Source organism: Pyrus communis, chromosome 8 (assembly GCF_963583255.1).
Source record: "Pyrus communis chromosome 8, drPyrComm1.1, whole genome shotgun sequence".
NCBI classification, from domain to species: Eukaryota; Viridiplantae; Streptophyta; class Magnoliopsida; order Rosales; family Rosaceae; genus Pyrus; species Pyrus communis.
In genome coordinates this window covers 25342330-25354487 of record NC_084810.1, presented here as the reverse complement: position 1 = coordinate 25354487, position 12158 = coordinate 25342330, and the positions used below count along the sequence as shown (strand labels likewise).

At 37.1% G+C, this 12158-nt stretch overlaps 2 protein-coding genes across 4 annotated transcripts; one reads left to right on the top strand and one right to left on the bottom strand.

Annotated features, from left to right (window-relative positions):
• Nucleotides 1-3370: 3370 nt before the first annotated feature.
• On the top strand, nucleotides 3371-5165 carry LOC137742166 (protein FERTILITY RESTORER RF2, mitochondrial-like). The gene is made up of 4 exons (XM_068481951.1): nucleotides 3371-3482; nucleotides 3722-3906; nucleotides 4466-4535; nucleotides 4760-5165. Exons 1-4 carry the CDS (start codon nucleotides 3398-3400, stop codon nucleotides 4954-4956), a joined length of 537 nt encoding a protein of 178 aa, XP_068338052.1. The 5' UTR covers nucleotides 3371-3397; the 3' UTR covers nucleotides 4957-5165.
• Nucleotides 5166-5475: 310 nt separating this feature from the next.
• LOC137742165 (uncharacterized) lies at nucleotides 5476-10981 on the bottom strand. Of its 3 annotated transcripts, none has more exons than XM_068481948.1 (10): nucleotides 10651-10981; nucleotides 10057-10149; nucleotides 9342-9460; nucleotides 8434-9113; nucleotides 6918-8272; nucleotides 6678-6757; nucleotides 6504-6596; nucleotides 6346-6419; nucleotides 6037-6181; nucleotides 5476-5767 (listed from the first exon to the last, which is right to left on the bottom strand). In XM_068481948.1, the coding sequence occupies exons 1-10, from the start codon at nucleotides 10733-10735 to the stop codon at nucleotides 5684-5686; spliced, it is 2808 nt and encodes a 935-aa protein (XP_068338049.1). In that variant the 5' UTR covers nucleotides 10736-10981; the 3' UTR covers nucleotides 5476-5683. The 3 variants fall into 3 exon arrangements, with proteins under 3 accessions (XP_068338049.1, XP_068338051.1, XP_068338050.1); XM_068481950.1 differs by having other exon boundaries at nucleotides 9557-10149; nucleotides 10651-10706; XM_068481949.1 differs by having other exon boundaries at nucleotides 9768-10149; nucleotides 10651-10706.
• Nucleotides 10982-12158: the final 1177 nt, after the last annotated feature.

The following is a 12158-nucleotide window of genomic DNA, read 5'->3' as shown; positions in this document are numbered from 1 at the left end:
ATATTTGGCATGCATGCGTGTAGCTTCTTCAACATAAGAAAAATAATATATATTATATACTGTCAACACCAAAACTAAGATCCTGATGAATGTTGGGTATCAAGAAAAAACGAACTTACATGTGATGAGTGTTGTATAAATTTGTTAGTATTTATTGATTAGTAAAACATTAAGAATTTAATTCAAATTGTTTTTGTTTATGATAAAGCACGTATTGTTTCCTTTTATTTCGTAAGACGATGTTGAGAGATGAGGATTCCGACTCAAGAACTTCGGATTAACCACTAAATAACCAGCATCAAGAAAAATTTTAATCTATGAGGCCTAACATTCAACCACAATATTTTTGGGAAGGAGAAAATAACTTAAACCTAATTGTGATTGAAAATTGATTCTCCGAACAAACGTGAAATGTGGATTAATGTAGAGGGACATTGGCGATTCAGATTATATATGAACTTGAATTAGAAGTTTCAGAGGGATGAAACAATTCTAGTATATATAAATCATGGTTTAGTACCCTTTACCATTCACTCGAGGATCTATCTTTGATTAAAATTTTGTAATCAACACTTTTAGTGCATATTTCTTATTCCTCAAATAAGAACAAGAAAGAAAGAACCAGCAGAATATACAAAAAGATTCATCAAAACTCAAACATAGTTAAAAAAATTTAATCAATTAACTTGATACATGACCAAGAACCTAATAATACAAAGGAGAATAGTGAACATCATTCGTCTTCGAAGGCTTAGAACAAAAGAAACCAACTCTCTGTCGCCTTCTTGAGCCAAGATCCACCAGAACTAACATCTTTCGCAACCACGTCGAACTGTGGATACCTTAGGGTTTGGAAAGCCGGATCGAAGAAGTCCTCAACCCCGTGAACGATCAGCCGTCCGTTGTTATAGAGATCCCACTCAGTGACTTTGACTAGGTTAAGAGAAGCATATCCATGTGTGCCGGCAGGTAAGGAAGTGACAACAAGAGGATGACCCGGCAGAAGAGTGTCAACCTTGGAACCGTGGCGAAAAGAGGCCTCCATGGAATCTTTGTTCATCTTGAATGGCACAGCATGGTACTTGAGGAGCGTCAACGGAGGCTGTGGGTACTTGGAGTTGAAGAAAGCTTTGTCTTGTGGGCAAAAGAGGGTAATAGTGCTGTTAGGGTTTATAGCTTCAAGAATCCTGTCTAGGGTAAGTGACATGGCATGATACCCTTTGTCGGAGAGTACGGCTGACACCATACCGCCATTGATCGTCCCCGATGGTTTGCGCTGGTTTGTTTCTTCGTAGGGTTGGACAGCTTCAGCTTGCATGGTGTTGGTAACAAAGAGAGGTGAAACGAGAAGAAGAACAAGAAGAAACCGGAGTGCAAACTTGGGATCCATGGGAGAAGAGAGAGCTAGGTTACTTTCAACGAGAGAGTTTGGTGAAAGAAAACATGAGGCGGAGCACGTATATATAGTACTGAGCCAGTTTCTTAATCCTACCCAAAATTGTAATTGAATTCCGAATCGTAAAGGGATTCATTTTTCGTTCTGGAGATATATAATAAAGTTATAATTTGGCTCTTGGTGGTTTTTATTTATTTTTTTTTTTTTTTGCCAAATTATGATGTCAACACGCAAACAAACCATCTTTTTTTTTTTTTTCCTTAAAAAAAAAAGAAAATGGGAGTTTTAATGAAAAGTCTGCGGTAATATTCACTTTAACGAAAAACCACAATTTTACACTAAAAAGTCAAACCTGGTACTATTCACTTTACCCTTTATTTTGTCCTTATTGTTAAAACTCAAAGTTTTCAAATCATTTTCATTAGTTTTCTTAAAAAAAAACACAACCAGCTAATGATGTCACATCAACCCATCTTTTTTGGGGATGGAAAAACTTTCATAAGTATTTCAGTCTCTCTCTAGCTATTATAATGTAATTTACCAGCATTAGAAATCGAACTCATAACATTATCATATGGAATCCGTCAAAGAGATAAAATCCATCAAGTTGAAGTTGAACTCACCCTAACAATCCGTGTAAAACAACTTGACTAATCAATCCGCATGTAATAAGAACTAAGTAGCCATACGGATTAGAAGCTTACATGTATGTAACGCCAATTATGCAGACGTCATTTGACCGTCACCCACCTTCTTCTTCTCATCATAATTAATTGGTGTTATTAACAAACTCATGTTACAGTACATTTATGTAATTTATATTTATCAATATTATACTCTAAAAATTTGTACGTGAATTAGTAATACTACGTTAAAGTGTTGTGGTCACAAAACCAAATCTCCTCTCTCTCCTTGCCTCCTTTGAGGGTGGGTCGACTGCAGAGTTGTCTTGGTCAAAACTTTAGGCTACTCACAACGGCCTACAACATCAAAGAAACTTGAAACCTATTTTTTTTTCCGTAAATTAGAGTAATTTGGAATATCGTCTCCTTTCTCTTATCGCCCCCACATCATCAAAGAAACTTGAAACCAACTAGATTGAATTCAATTCGGTTGCAAGATGAAATCTGAAAAAGAAAAAAAATGTTTTATTCTTTATTTCCCCCTAAATCCTAACCTTTTCATTGTTTTAATTGATTTTATTTTTTGGAACTTTAACGAAAAGTTCTCGGTATTGTTCACTTTAACGAAAAACCATATTTTTACACTAAAAAGTCAATCCTGGTACTATTCACTTTACCCTTTATTTGTCCTTATCGTTAAAACTCAAAATTTTCAAATTATTTTCATTAGTTTTCCTTTTATTTTTGCTTTCGAATTTTGGGATTGCAAGGAAATTAAATTTTTGGTGTGTATTGAAGTGAGCCTAAGTCTTTTGTTTTGCGGGCCGAACAGAAGATATGGGTAAGGATTAGGCCCAGTCCTGCTGTCCAAGACGATAACAAAACTGAAGACAAAACGACACCGTTGGGAATTTCGGCCGTTGTTTCACCGCCTTCCATGGTTTCCATAGGCGCCCACACCGAAATCAACACCCAAACCTCCACCTCCACATAACTTCAAAATTTCCTCCTCCAGTTTCGGAGTTGCAGACAATTTAGGGTTAGGGTTTTTGAAAGGGGTTTTCTGCTGCTTCTGAGGTCCAAAGAAGGAGTCTTTATCGGGTAAGAAGTTTGGGTTCTGATAAATTTCACCTCAAAATTAATTAAATTATTTTATTTTATTTTATTTATTTGTAGTTCATATTTGTGGCCCGAATTCATGAAAACAAACATAACCCATTATTTATTAGATATAAATGATCTGATTAAAATTTGTTTGCCATTTTCATTTTCATTTTCCCTTCAATTTAATCTTAATCAAGAACTTGTAGCTTTAGCTGAATTAGGGTTTGGCAAATTCCCAATCGTATGCTGCTATGAATGTTTATGTCCTAATTTTATGTTTTTTCAGGTGATATTTATCACCAAGATGTCAATGTTGACTGCTTCAAGTACAATCGTTAACTCGCCTGTATTGCCAGCAGGTACTCATGACATTCAATTCCTAAATTTATGAGGTTTTGAAGGCTCACAGATTCTGTTATTTGATTTTCCTATCGATTTTGATTGCTGGTTTATGGGATTTTGTAACAAGAGTTTCTCTTTGAAGAACTTTTTTCCATAACTGTGTTTGTCGGAATTTTCAGTTTGATGATATTTGTAGGGTTTTCTTTTGCGAATGGCATGTGATTGTTGTGATGTTTGGTTGTATATGTGAGAACAGTAGGCCGATGCCGTGGACAATTTAAGCTTTCTAGCCGTGGAGCGAAAAAGGTACATTTTGATGGAAAAATGGTGCATCTTAAGATGGAAGTGATGGGGCTTGCACAGTTTCCACTCGAGAGGAGAAATCTGGTCATGGTTTCCAGTCGAACACAGTCTGCTTCTGTCATATGCGCAAGTGCTTTGGTTAGTTTGTTCTCGTATATCTAGTATCATTTCTTACCTTGCCTTTACATAGGAATATAATTTTGGTTTGTTGCATAATGGATCACTATGTATCCTATACTCTTCTGTTGCAATTTGAGATAACTGAAGCATTTATGGATCATGAATTCATTGATTTGAACCCCGATAATGGTGACCCTGTAGGATAAGCCGATGCATTTTGTTCCTTTTCATATTGGTGATGCAAGCAAGATATGGGCATGGTTTTTTAAAATTCATTCACCTGAGTTGAGTTTTTTTTTTTTTTTTTGGTCAAACCTGAGTTGAGTTATTGGCTACAAATGGCTGGAATTAATCAGTTACCTGGTCCAGTTATTTGTACTACTTTTAAATTTTGCACTTACGTTTGCATAACCTAAAATAAGCATCGAGAAATTGTTTTTGCATAGCTGTTTAAAACGTTATTCAAATTATGAGTCTACATTTTGTTCTTGCTTCTTATAGTTGTTCGTTTCCCTAACTTCCTCAGTCAAGGAACAAAAAGGAAAAGAAGTTTTGATTTTGCTCTTTTATTTTGCAGAATGCCAGATGCGGTGCAGAACAAACGCAGACTGTTACACGTGAGGCTCCAACAATTACACATCTTCCTGGTAAGGGCCGATATTTTGTATTAATCTCTTACTAGTGCTGCGGTAAAAATCATTTTGAAACATTAGAGATGAGTGTTTATTGAACGTAAATGCTTCTTTTGCAGTCTTGGATTCAATAGTTATTTAGAATTCACATAGAAATGTGCATGTACTTTGCAAGCCGTGTTTCTCTGCCTGAATTTCTGAAATGAAGTCATCTAACAGTTGGGTGTGTGCAACTGCAGGCAAGGAGAAGTCCCCACTGCTTGATGATGGCGGGAGTGGCTTCCCTCCTCGTGACGATGGCGATGGCGGTGGTGGTGGAGGCGGCGGTGGAGGCAACTGGTCCGGAGGTTTTGCCTTTTTCGGCTTTCTTCTTTTCCTAAGCTTCTTAAAGGATAAAGAAAGTGAGGGTTCATATCGAGAAAATAGGAGAAGGTGATGGAATTTGAGGGGACGTATTATGAAGATTTTGCATTGTATTTTTTCTGCGCCAATGAATAATAATCAACTTTTATACTTCGAAAAAGATCTGTTTAATGTACGGTTGCCTAGTATTTAGGCATCAACATTCAACACAGCTTTGTATTCTTTTTCATATTTCATTCACTGACCAACACGATCTAATAAACATTTCGTTTTTAGTTTTTAGCATAATCGATTTGCTAAATATGGAGTCGTCAACGATTTTTCCACAAGGAAGCGAGGCCTAGCAACTTCTTGCATGACCTATTAACTCAATACAAACCGACACGAAATAACAGTTTTCAAGTCATCTGTTAACGAATTGAATTATTATCAAATCACTCATTAAGAACTCATTAACAAGTCAGACAGTTATCGGATCACCTGTTCAAACTTGATAAGATATCGTTTGTCAAATGTATTGATATTAAGCATGACAATTTCTTACATGACCAACATGACCTGTTAACGAATCGGCTCATTGCCAGGTTACGTATTAATAACCCATTACAATAACAGTTTGACATGACACAACATGTTAAAATAAAGGATATAACATGAAAATGACACGAACAATAAATTGGCAAAAATTTGTTATTGTATAGCAGAATGTATTCCTAATCCAACCCCTAGATTACAAAAAGCAGTAACAAATCACTGTAATTAATCCTATCTACTTAAAAATCCCACAAAATTTTGAAGACTCATTTTGTTGGTTTCGTCCATGTAGTTTCCGAGGTCACGGTATTTCCATAGTAAACCTGCTTTGAGGATTCGTCCCAGTAGGCCTGCAGAAGTCGAAAAGAAAATCAGATTTTGAACAAGTAACTCCCTTCGGTCTAAGCCAGAGAAAATTAACTGCGTCACATTTAACGGATTAAACAATAAGCACATAACCAGGAAAGCGAGTAAGACTCTAGGTGTAAGTTCTTTCTTATGGGTTTCAACGCGACCAGGATCAACTTAACAGAAATGTCGATAAGCAACAACCCTTGTTTAAAGCAGACATCAAGGCCTATTAAGGAATACAACTCCTGATGTGCTCAGTAAGACATACCTGCCATCCGGGTGGGAGACCGTTTGATTGTTCGGTCATATCAGGCTGCTTGTTCCCATCAGTAGGAGCCTCAGATGCAGATGCTGCTGCAGTTTTTGCAGCTTCACGGGCTAATTGAGCTTTTCTTCGCTTCACTTTCTCACGCCTGCAGGAAACAGAACTATCACAGCAGAAGAAAGTTGATGTAACATGAAACTCAGTGTCTAAAGAATCGGTGAAAGTGACCAAGTCATCCCAAAAATAAATGAATATAAGTGCAAACTTAGAATTTACAGTGACATGTTAACATAATAATTTAGGTCACCATACCAGTCGCCACCCAGAGGCTGAAAATTAGCATTATCTTTGGCCTCTCCGCTGGTAATTTGTTGTGCATACCATTCCTGCAACAATAGAACGTAAGAAACCAGAATGAGCCAAAAGGAGGCCCAAAGCACAGTACTGTACAAATAAAGTCCAGCGCAAACCTCTATTCCCCTTTGTCGCTTCCTCTCTAACAACTCGTATGCATTTTCAGGTTCCTCCTCGTCTTCAAGCAACTCCTCTTTTGCTGCTTTCCACTGGTTAAATTGAAACCAAATTAGGGGATCAATCATTATATGATGCAAGTAGGGATATGAAAGAAATAGACAAAAACATACCTTGTCTACTAAACTGGACACTTTCTTATTAGACCTCAAGGAGGAAGCAGCAGCAATTGTCCGCTTTTTCGTCCTTGGAACTGAATAAGAGAAAAGGAAAGTAATGAGTATGCTTATAATCATACGCGAGTCACCAAGACCTGTCAGAGATTAAATCCATCATTCACGTGAAGTAGGATGACAAAGAAGAATGCCATGAAAAGAAAATTACCCCATTTAATTAGGTTTCAAAATCTTTACCTTTAGATTGAACCTTGGTAGCCACTGATGTGGCAGAAATAGATGCGGCGGTAGGGACAGAATTAGTTGATGGCACAGAAACAGTTGCAGGTGCTTGAATTGTGGCTGTGGTAGAAGAAACCTCGATACATCCCCCACCATTGCCACTATCAACAGAAAAATGCTCAATATTCACATTTGAAGTGCTACTGCCTGCTCCTGAATGGGAGTTCATGGATCCAGTCTGATCAGATGCCAGGTTTCCATAGCTTAGAGGAGCAGACTCGCTGTGAAACTGCAACGGCTCTACACTACTGACTACAGGAGCAGCAGGTACAGTGCTATCTTGAAGCCCATAATATGTGACAGACTCAACAGGGTTAACCGCAACTTGAGCAGCTTCCGTGTAGGTGCTAGGAACTGCCCCATAGTAAAGTGGTGCCGGGGGTATAACTACTTGCGATCCTTCAGGATGTCCAAAAAAATTAGTGTTAGAAGCTTCAGTGACGGTATGTCCATAATACCCAAAACTGGAAGCTGGATAGGAATAATTGTATTGCTCTACATAAGGAGGTTGAGCTGTTTCATGGTAAGATGGATGAGGAGGATATGGGGGCTCAGGTGGCGGCTCATCAGGTGGGGGCGGAGGAATTTGTTCATTATCTGGTGGTGGTGGGGGAATCCATTCCTCATCTGGGGGAGGTGGAACAGTGAACATATCCTCTGACACTGAAGATGTGTATATAGAAGGTGGACTAGGATGAACTGGCTGCTCTGGTGGAGCAAACTCCTTGAAATTCAATGCATATTCAATAGTTGTATCTCCTGCAGAGTTTGACTCTTCAACTTCCATGTCCACATCCATATCAACCTCTTCCCCAGCACAAATCTCATTTTTGGTAGTCGAGTCATCGGGAAATACCACCCCATTGACTTGTTCACTTTCGCCACTATTCATATGTCTAGTAGGAGAGACAGATGCAGACACATGCTCAGAATTTGCACCAGAACTTTTAACATCTTGATCTTTAGAAACCATCGCTGATGTATCAACAATATGAGTAAAATGACGATCATCCAGAGTTCCAACTCGATCTACTTCAGTTTTATACCCCATGCTTTCCTGAAAATTGTTTTCTCCCTGGCAGAAAGATGGATATGTTGTCTCAACTTGATTTGACCGTAGAGATTTAACAATCTTGGACGTTTCGTCGTTAATAGCACTCTCTAGTTGTTTAAGTTGTCTTTCAGAGTGCATCCAAAATGGAAGCAGAGATGGACCATGAGATAAAAGAGACTTAATATCAAATAGCCTTATCTCAACTTCCATAGTGTACTTTGAGATCCAGGTGAGACCTGGCAGCGGGTCCTTCGACCTGAAGCATATAGACTAATTTATTAAACATCTAAAAGAAAAGAACAAAAACAGAGGGTAACATACAAATGAATCTAAATGAATGATCAAACAAATAAATTTAAGAAAACTGGATGCTTGTGTTGTGGGTGGGTTGGGGAAAGAAGGGCAAAACATGCGTACCCTTGTAGTGACTTCAATCTTTCTAACAACACCTCACAATGTTTGATGAGACCAGAGGAGAGATCAATCGCTGATTCAGAATCTTCTTTAGCCATTGTATCGTGAGTGGCTCCTTCATTGAATTCTAGATTCCACTTGTCCACTTGGGACCCATGCCCATGCAATTCTATTCCATGATGGATTATATTGGCACCCCCTTCAACTGTGACAGAATTAGAGAAACCATCTAACTTCACATCAGAAGCGTTAGACCCTTCTGTACCAACAGGAACATTATCTGTTGTTCCAGCAGTAGTAGCCATTTCCTGGTCACCGAACTTTGTTTCCAGGGCTAAAACATCAGGGACTTCCCATGAAGTTTCGCCAGTTTCAGTATTCCAGTAATAATAGCTATTACTCTCTTCATGCATTACAATCTTCCAACCTGAACTAACATCTCCAATGACTTGTACACTAGAGGTTTCAGGAACAGAGATTTGTTCAATCAAATCAGATTCTGTACGTAAATCACTAGAGACAATATCATCATTTTCTCTTTGATCATTGTCCTCCATGTTCTTGTCACAATCTTGCCGGGCAGAATTTGTATTACCTCCCTGTTTCTCAACCTTCTGAGAAGCAAGGTCTTCACTAGCATTGGAATCCAAATGCTGATGAGATTCACCAAGCGAACTCTTAACCTGAAAGAGGCACAGCATTTAGCATGTGGAGTAAACACAAAAAGACAGGTTTGTGAGGTGGACAGAATTTACTTTTAGTACCTAGCTTGAGCGTTATTGCTTAAAGCCTTAAAGTGAAACCCAACTTAGTACATCTTGACATCTAAACCCTAAATCCTAGAACAGTGTAAAGAACTGCTCACCAAGCTTCTCAGAAATGGCAGAAAATAGAGAAAATTATTTAATTACCTCATCATTTTTGTCAGGGGAAGAATTTTCTACAGAAGCATTGCTATGATTTGAATCATCATCCAACTCGTCATCACTATACTGCCCAAGTAATAGCAGCGGATTTTGTGGTTTCTGATCTGCAGACATAAAAATACTAGCATGTCAAACACCACCTAATCCATCGAATTATCTACTTACTAATCTTTTGATAGAGATGTATCCTTAGTAATCACCAACTTATCAGCACCCAAACAAACAAACAGCTGGAGTACTAATGTAGAATGGAAGTAAGAGCAACTAAGATTGTGGTGGAAAAAGTTGTCTAAGAATGCAAAATGTAAATTTGAAATAAGAAGATTAGGATCTCTTCATTGCAGCCACCTGTTACACAAGGAAGAAAAATGTCAGCAAGTACAATGTAAAATAAAGCCAGGACATACGAACCGATAGAAAAAATTCCCAGCCGAACTCGCCAAAATGCTTTGCAGCTGCCAGAAAGGGCATAATGAATGGGAATGACTCATAATTTCACTGTGGCAGGGTCCGAGATGGTCTGACAACAAATGTTCTTAACATGACAACAGCCACCCTACAGTCTGAAACAAAATCTCGGGGGGGCGAATAACATAACATGTCTTGCACATATAGTATCCAAATTCCACCGATCTACATTATGTTGAGCACACATGTCCTCTCTACAAAGTCCTTTTTGAAGAAAACTGACGGAACCCACCTGAAGAAGATGGTGAATTGGGTAACCCAGCATGGCCTTTAGATTTAGTTTCGTCTCCATGTTCATCATGTCCAGCAGAGCCACCCAAATCTCCTATAAAAGCAAAACAAAGCTCCTCAACATAACACCCCAATATCCATACAAACTCCAAACAAACCATTTATATATTCACCCAATCCCGCAACACAAGATGTCATCTTTACTCAAAAATAATGTCGATACTTAGAACCTGTTTGGGACTGCTAAGCACTTGCCTTTATAATAAAAATTTCAACATGGTTATAAGAAAAGCACTCCTAGCAAAAGCACTTATACTCATTACATAAGCAGAATATCGAATTTGTTGGTAATAAGAGACCTTCAATCCACCATTAATCTAAAGTAAACCTCTTTCCTGTCAAAATTGCATAAAATTTTACCTCAACTATTCAGCACACTTTTCAGACAAGCTAATCAATACATAGTTACTTTAGAAAAATTCCTAAACAGGGTAATGGGTAGTCTCAATATTTCAAGCACAAATACACACACAATTATACATGCATACATACATACATACATACATACATACACACACACATAAAGAAAGATTACCAGAGGGTTCCGCGAAGAGATCGAGCTTGACTCTGCGACCAGCGCTAGTCTTAGCTGCAAGACGACGCTCTTTCCTCTTCCCCATCGATTACAACTCTCTGAGTGCTTCTCTTTTTCAATCAAATAGCCTATTAACACCTGCGACCTTCCTTCCGATTTCCTTCGGATTTTTCCCAAATTCCAAAAAATTGGATCTTGAAGTTTCCGATTTGAACAGACAAATTTCAGCCGGAATTTTTTAAGGATTTTGACTGCGTTGCGATTCGCTCTTTTTATTTAGGCCAAAAAATTTTCGTGATCGTTGTGGTGATTCATACATTTAAATAGAACACGCGGTGAGAAAGTTATTAATTGTAATTTTGCGGTGAAATTCGTTATAGTTTAAATTGAATTTTTTCTCATTATTTTGTCGGCTTAAAATTGTTATTTTCATTTTTATTGATTTTACCGATTAATCATAAAATGTCATATAGACATGAATTTTTTTTTATTTCTAAAACTTTTAGTACTACAATAAAAAAATAAATAAACAATAAAATTAAAAGATTCATATTATCAGACTTTCTCATTTCAAGATAGTCAAGAGTTCAAATCCAAGATGTAAAAAAATCACAAAGTACCTTATCGTGTTTAGGTTAGAATATAAGTTATTATGCATACATTGAATTTAGTTTCATTTTAAGAAAAACACGGTATGACTAGGGTTATGTGAGAGAGAGGGGGATAGGTGGTGGGCGGCCTTGGCTATGGCTGATAAGGATAGGGATTGGGGAGGGAATATTTTTTTTTTTTCTTATATTTTTGTTTATTATAAAAAAGTGCAATTTCCAAAAAGAAAAGAAAAAAGAATGAAATGACCTTTTTACCCTCGAATGCGGATGAGATTTTGACAGAAATTTTAATTTGAACTACGATTGATAACGAACTCCACCAAAAGATTAACACTTTATTAACACTTCATATGCATATAGGTGCTGGATCATTCATCCGCAAGCCCAATTAACCTAAAAAGTAAATTCATCTGCTAGCCCCAATGGATCTTAACTTTTGTTCAGATATTTATGGAAATTTTGGGACTATATATATTTCTATTTTTTTTTTTTTTGTCGATTAATTTTAAATCAAAGAAGGCAGGATTTGAACTCTAAACCTTAATTTGACCAGCGCTTAGTAAGAGGGTCGTTTAGAGATTATGATGCCAAATAGGTTTTGTTAATTGTTTTACAAGGAAACTACAACAACAAGACATTATTATTAATAAAAAAAACTAAAGTAATGGTAAAAAACAATAATCAAGGCTTGCCTAATTAAACGGGATCGGCTAAACTAAAGTAATGTTCAATTTGAACAAAAAAGGAATTACGCCCTTCCTTCATTAGAAAAAGTCATTAATACTTTCATAACAAAACTTCATGAATATTTGTTAAATATTACGTATACTTTCATAAGAAAACTTCATGAATATTTGCTAAAACTTTACGTATAATTGTATTAAAAAATGTATTTAA

Excerpts from the sequence above, each read along its gene's own strand:
- LOC137742166 (XM_068481951.1), top strand. The coding sequence starts at position 3,398 with ATGTTTTTTCAGGTGATATTTATCACCAAGATGTCAATGTTGACTGCT. Across the intron at positions 3,483-3,721 it reads CTCGCCTGTATTGCCAGCAG|TAGGCCGATGCCGTGGACAA; the intron begins GTACTCATGACA and ends ATGTGAGAACAG. Across the intron at positions 3,907-4,465 it reads TCATATGCGCAAGTGCTTTG|AATGCCAGATGCGGTGCAGA; the intron begins GTTAGTTTGTTC and ends TTTATTTTGCAG.
- LOC137742165 (XM_068481948.1), bottom strand. The coding sequence starts at position 10,735 with ATGGGGAAGAGGAAAGAGCGTCGTCTTGCAGCTAAGACTAGCGCTGGT. Across the intron at positions 6,758-6,917 it reads TACCAAGGTTCAATCTAAAG|TTCCAAGGACGAAAAAGCGG; the intron begins GTAAAGATTTTG and ends TCTCTTATTCAG. Across the intron at positions 6,182-6,345 it reads CAGCCTCTGGGTGGCGACTG|GCGTGAGAAAGTGAAGCGAA; the intron begins GTATGGTGACCT and ends TGTTTCCTGCAG.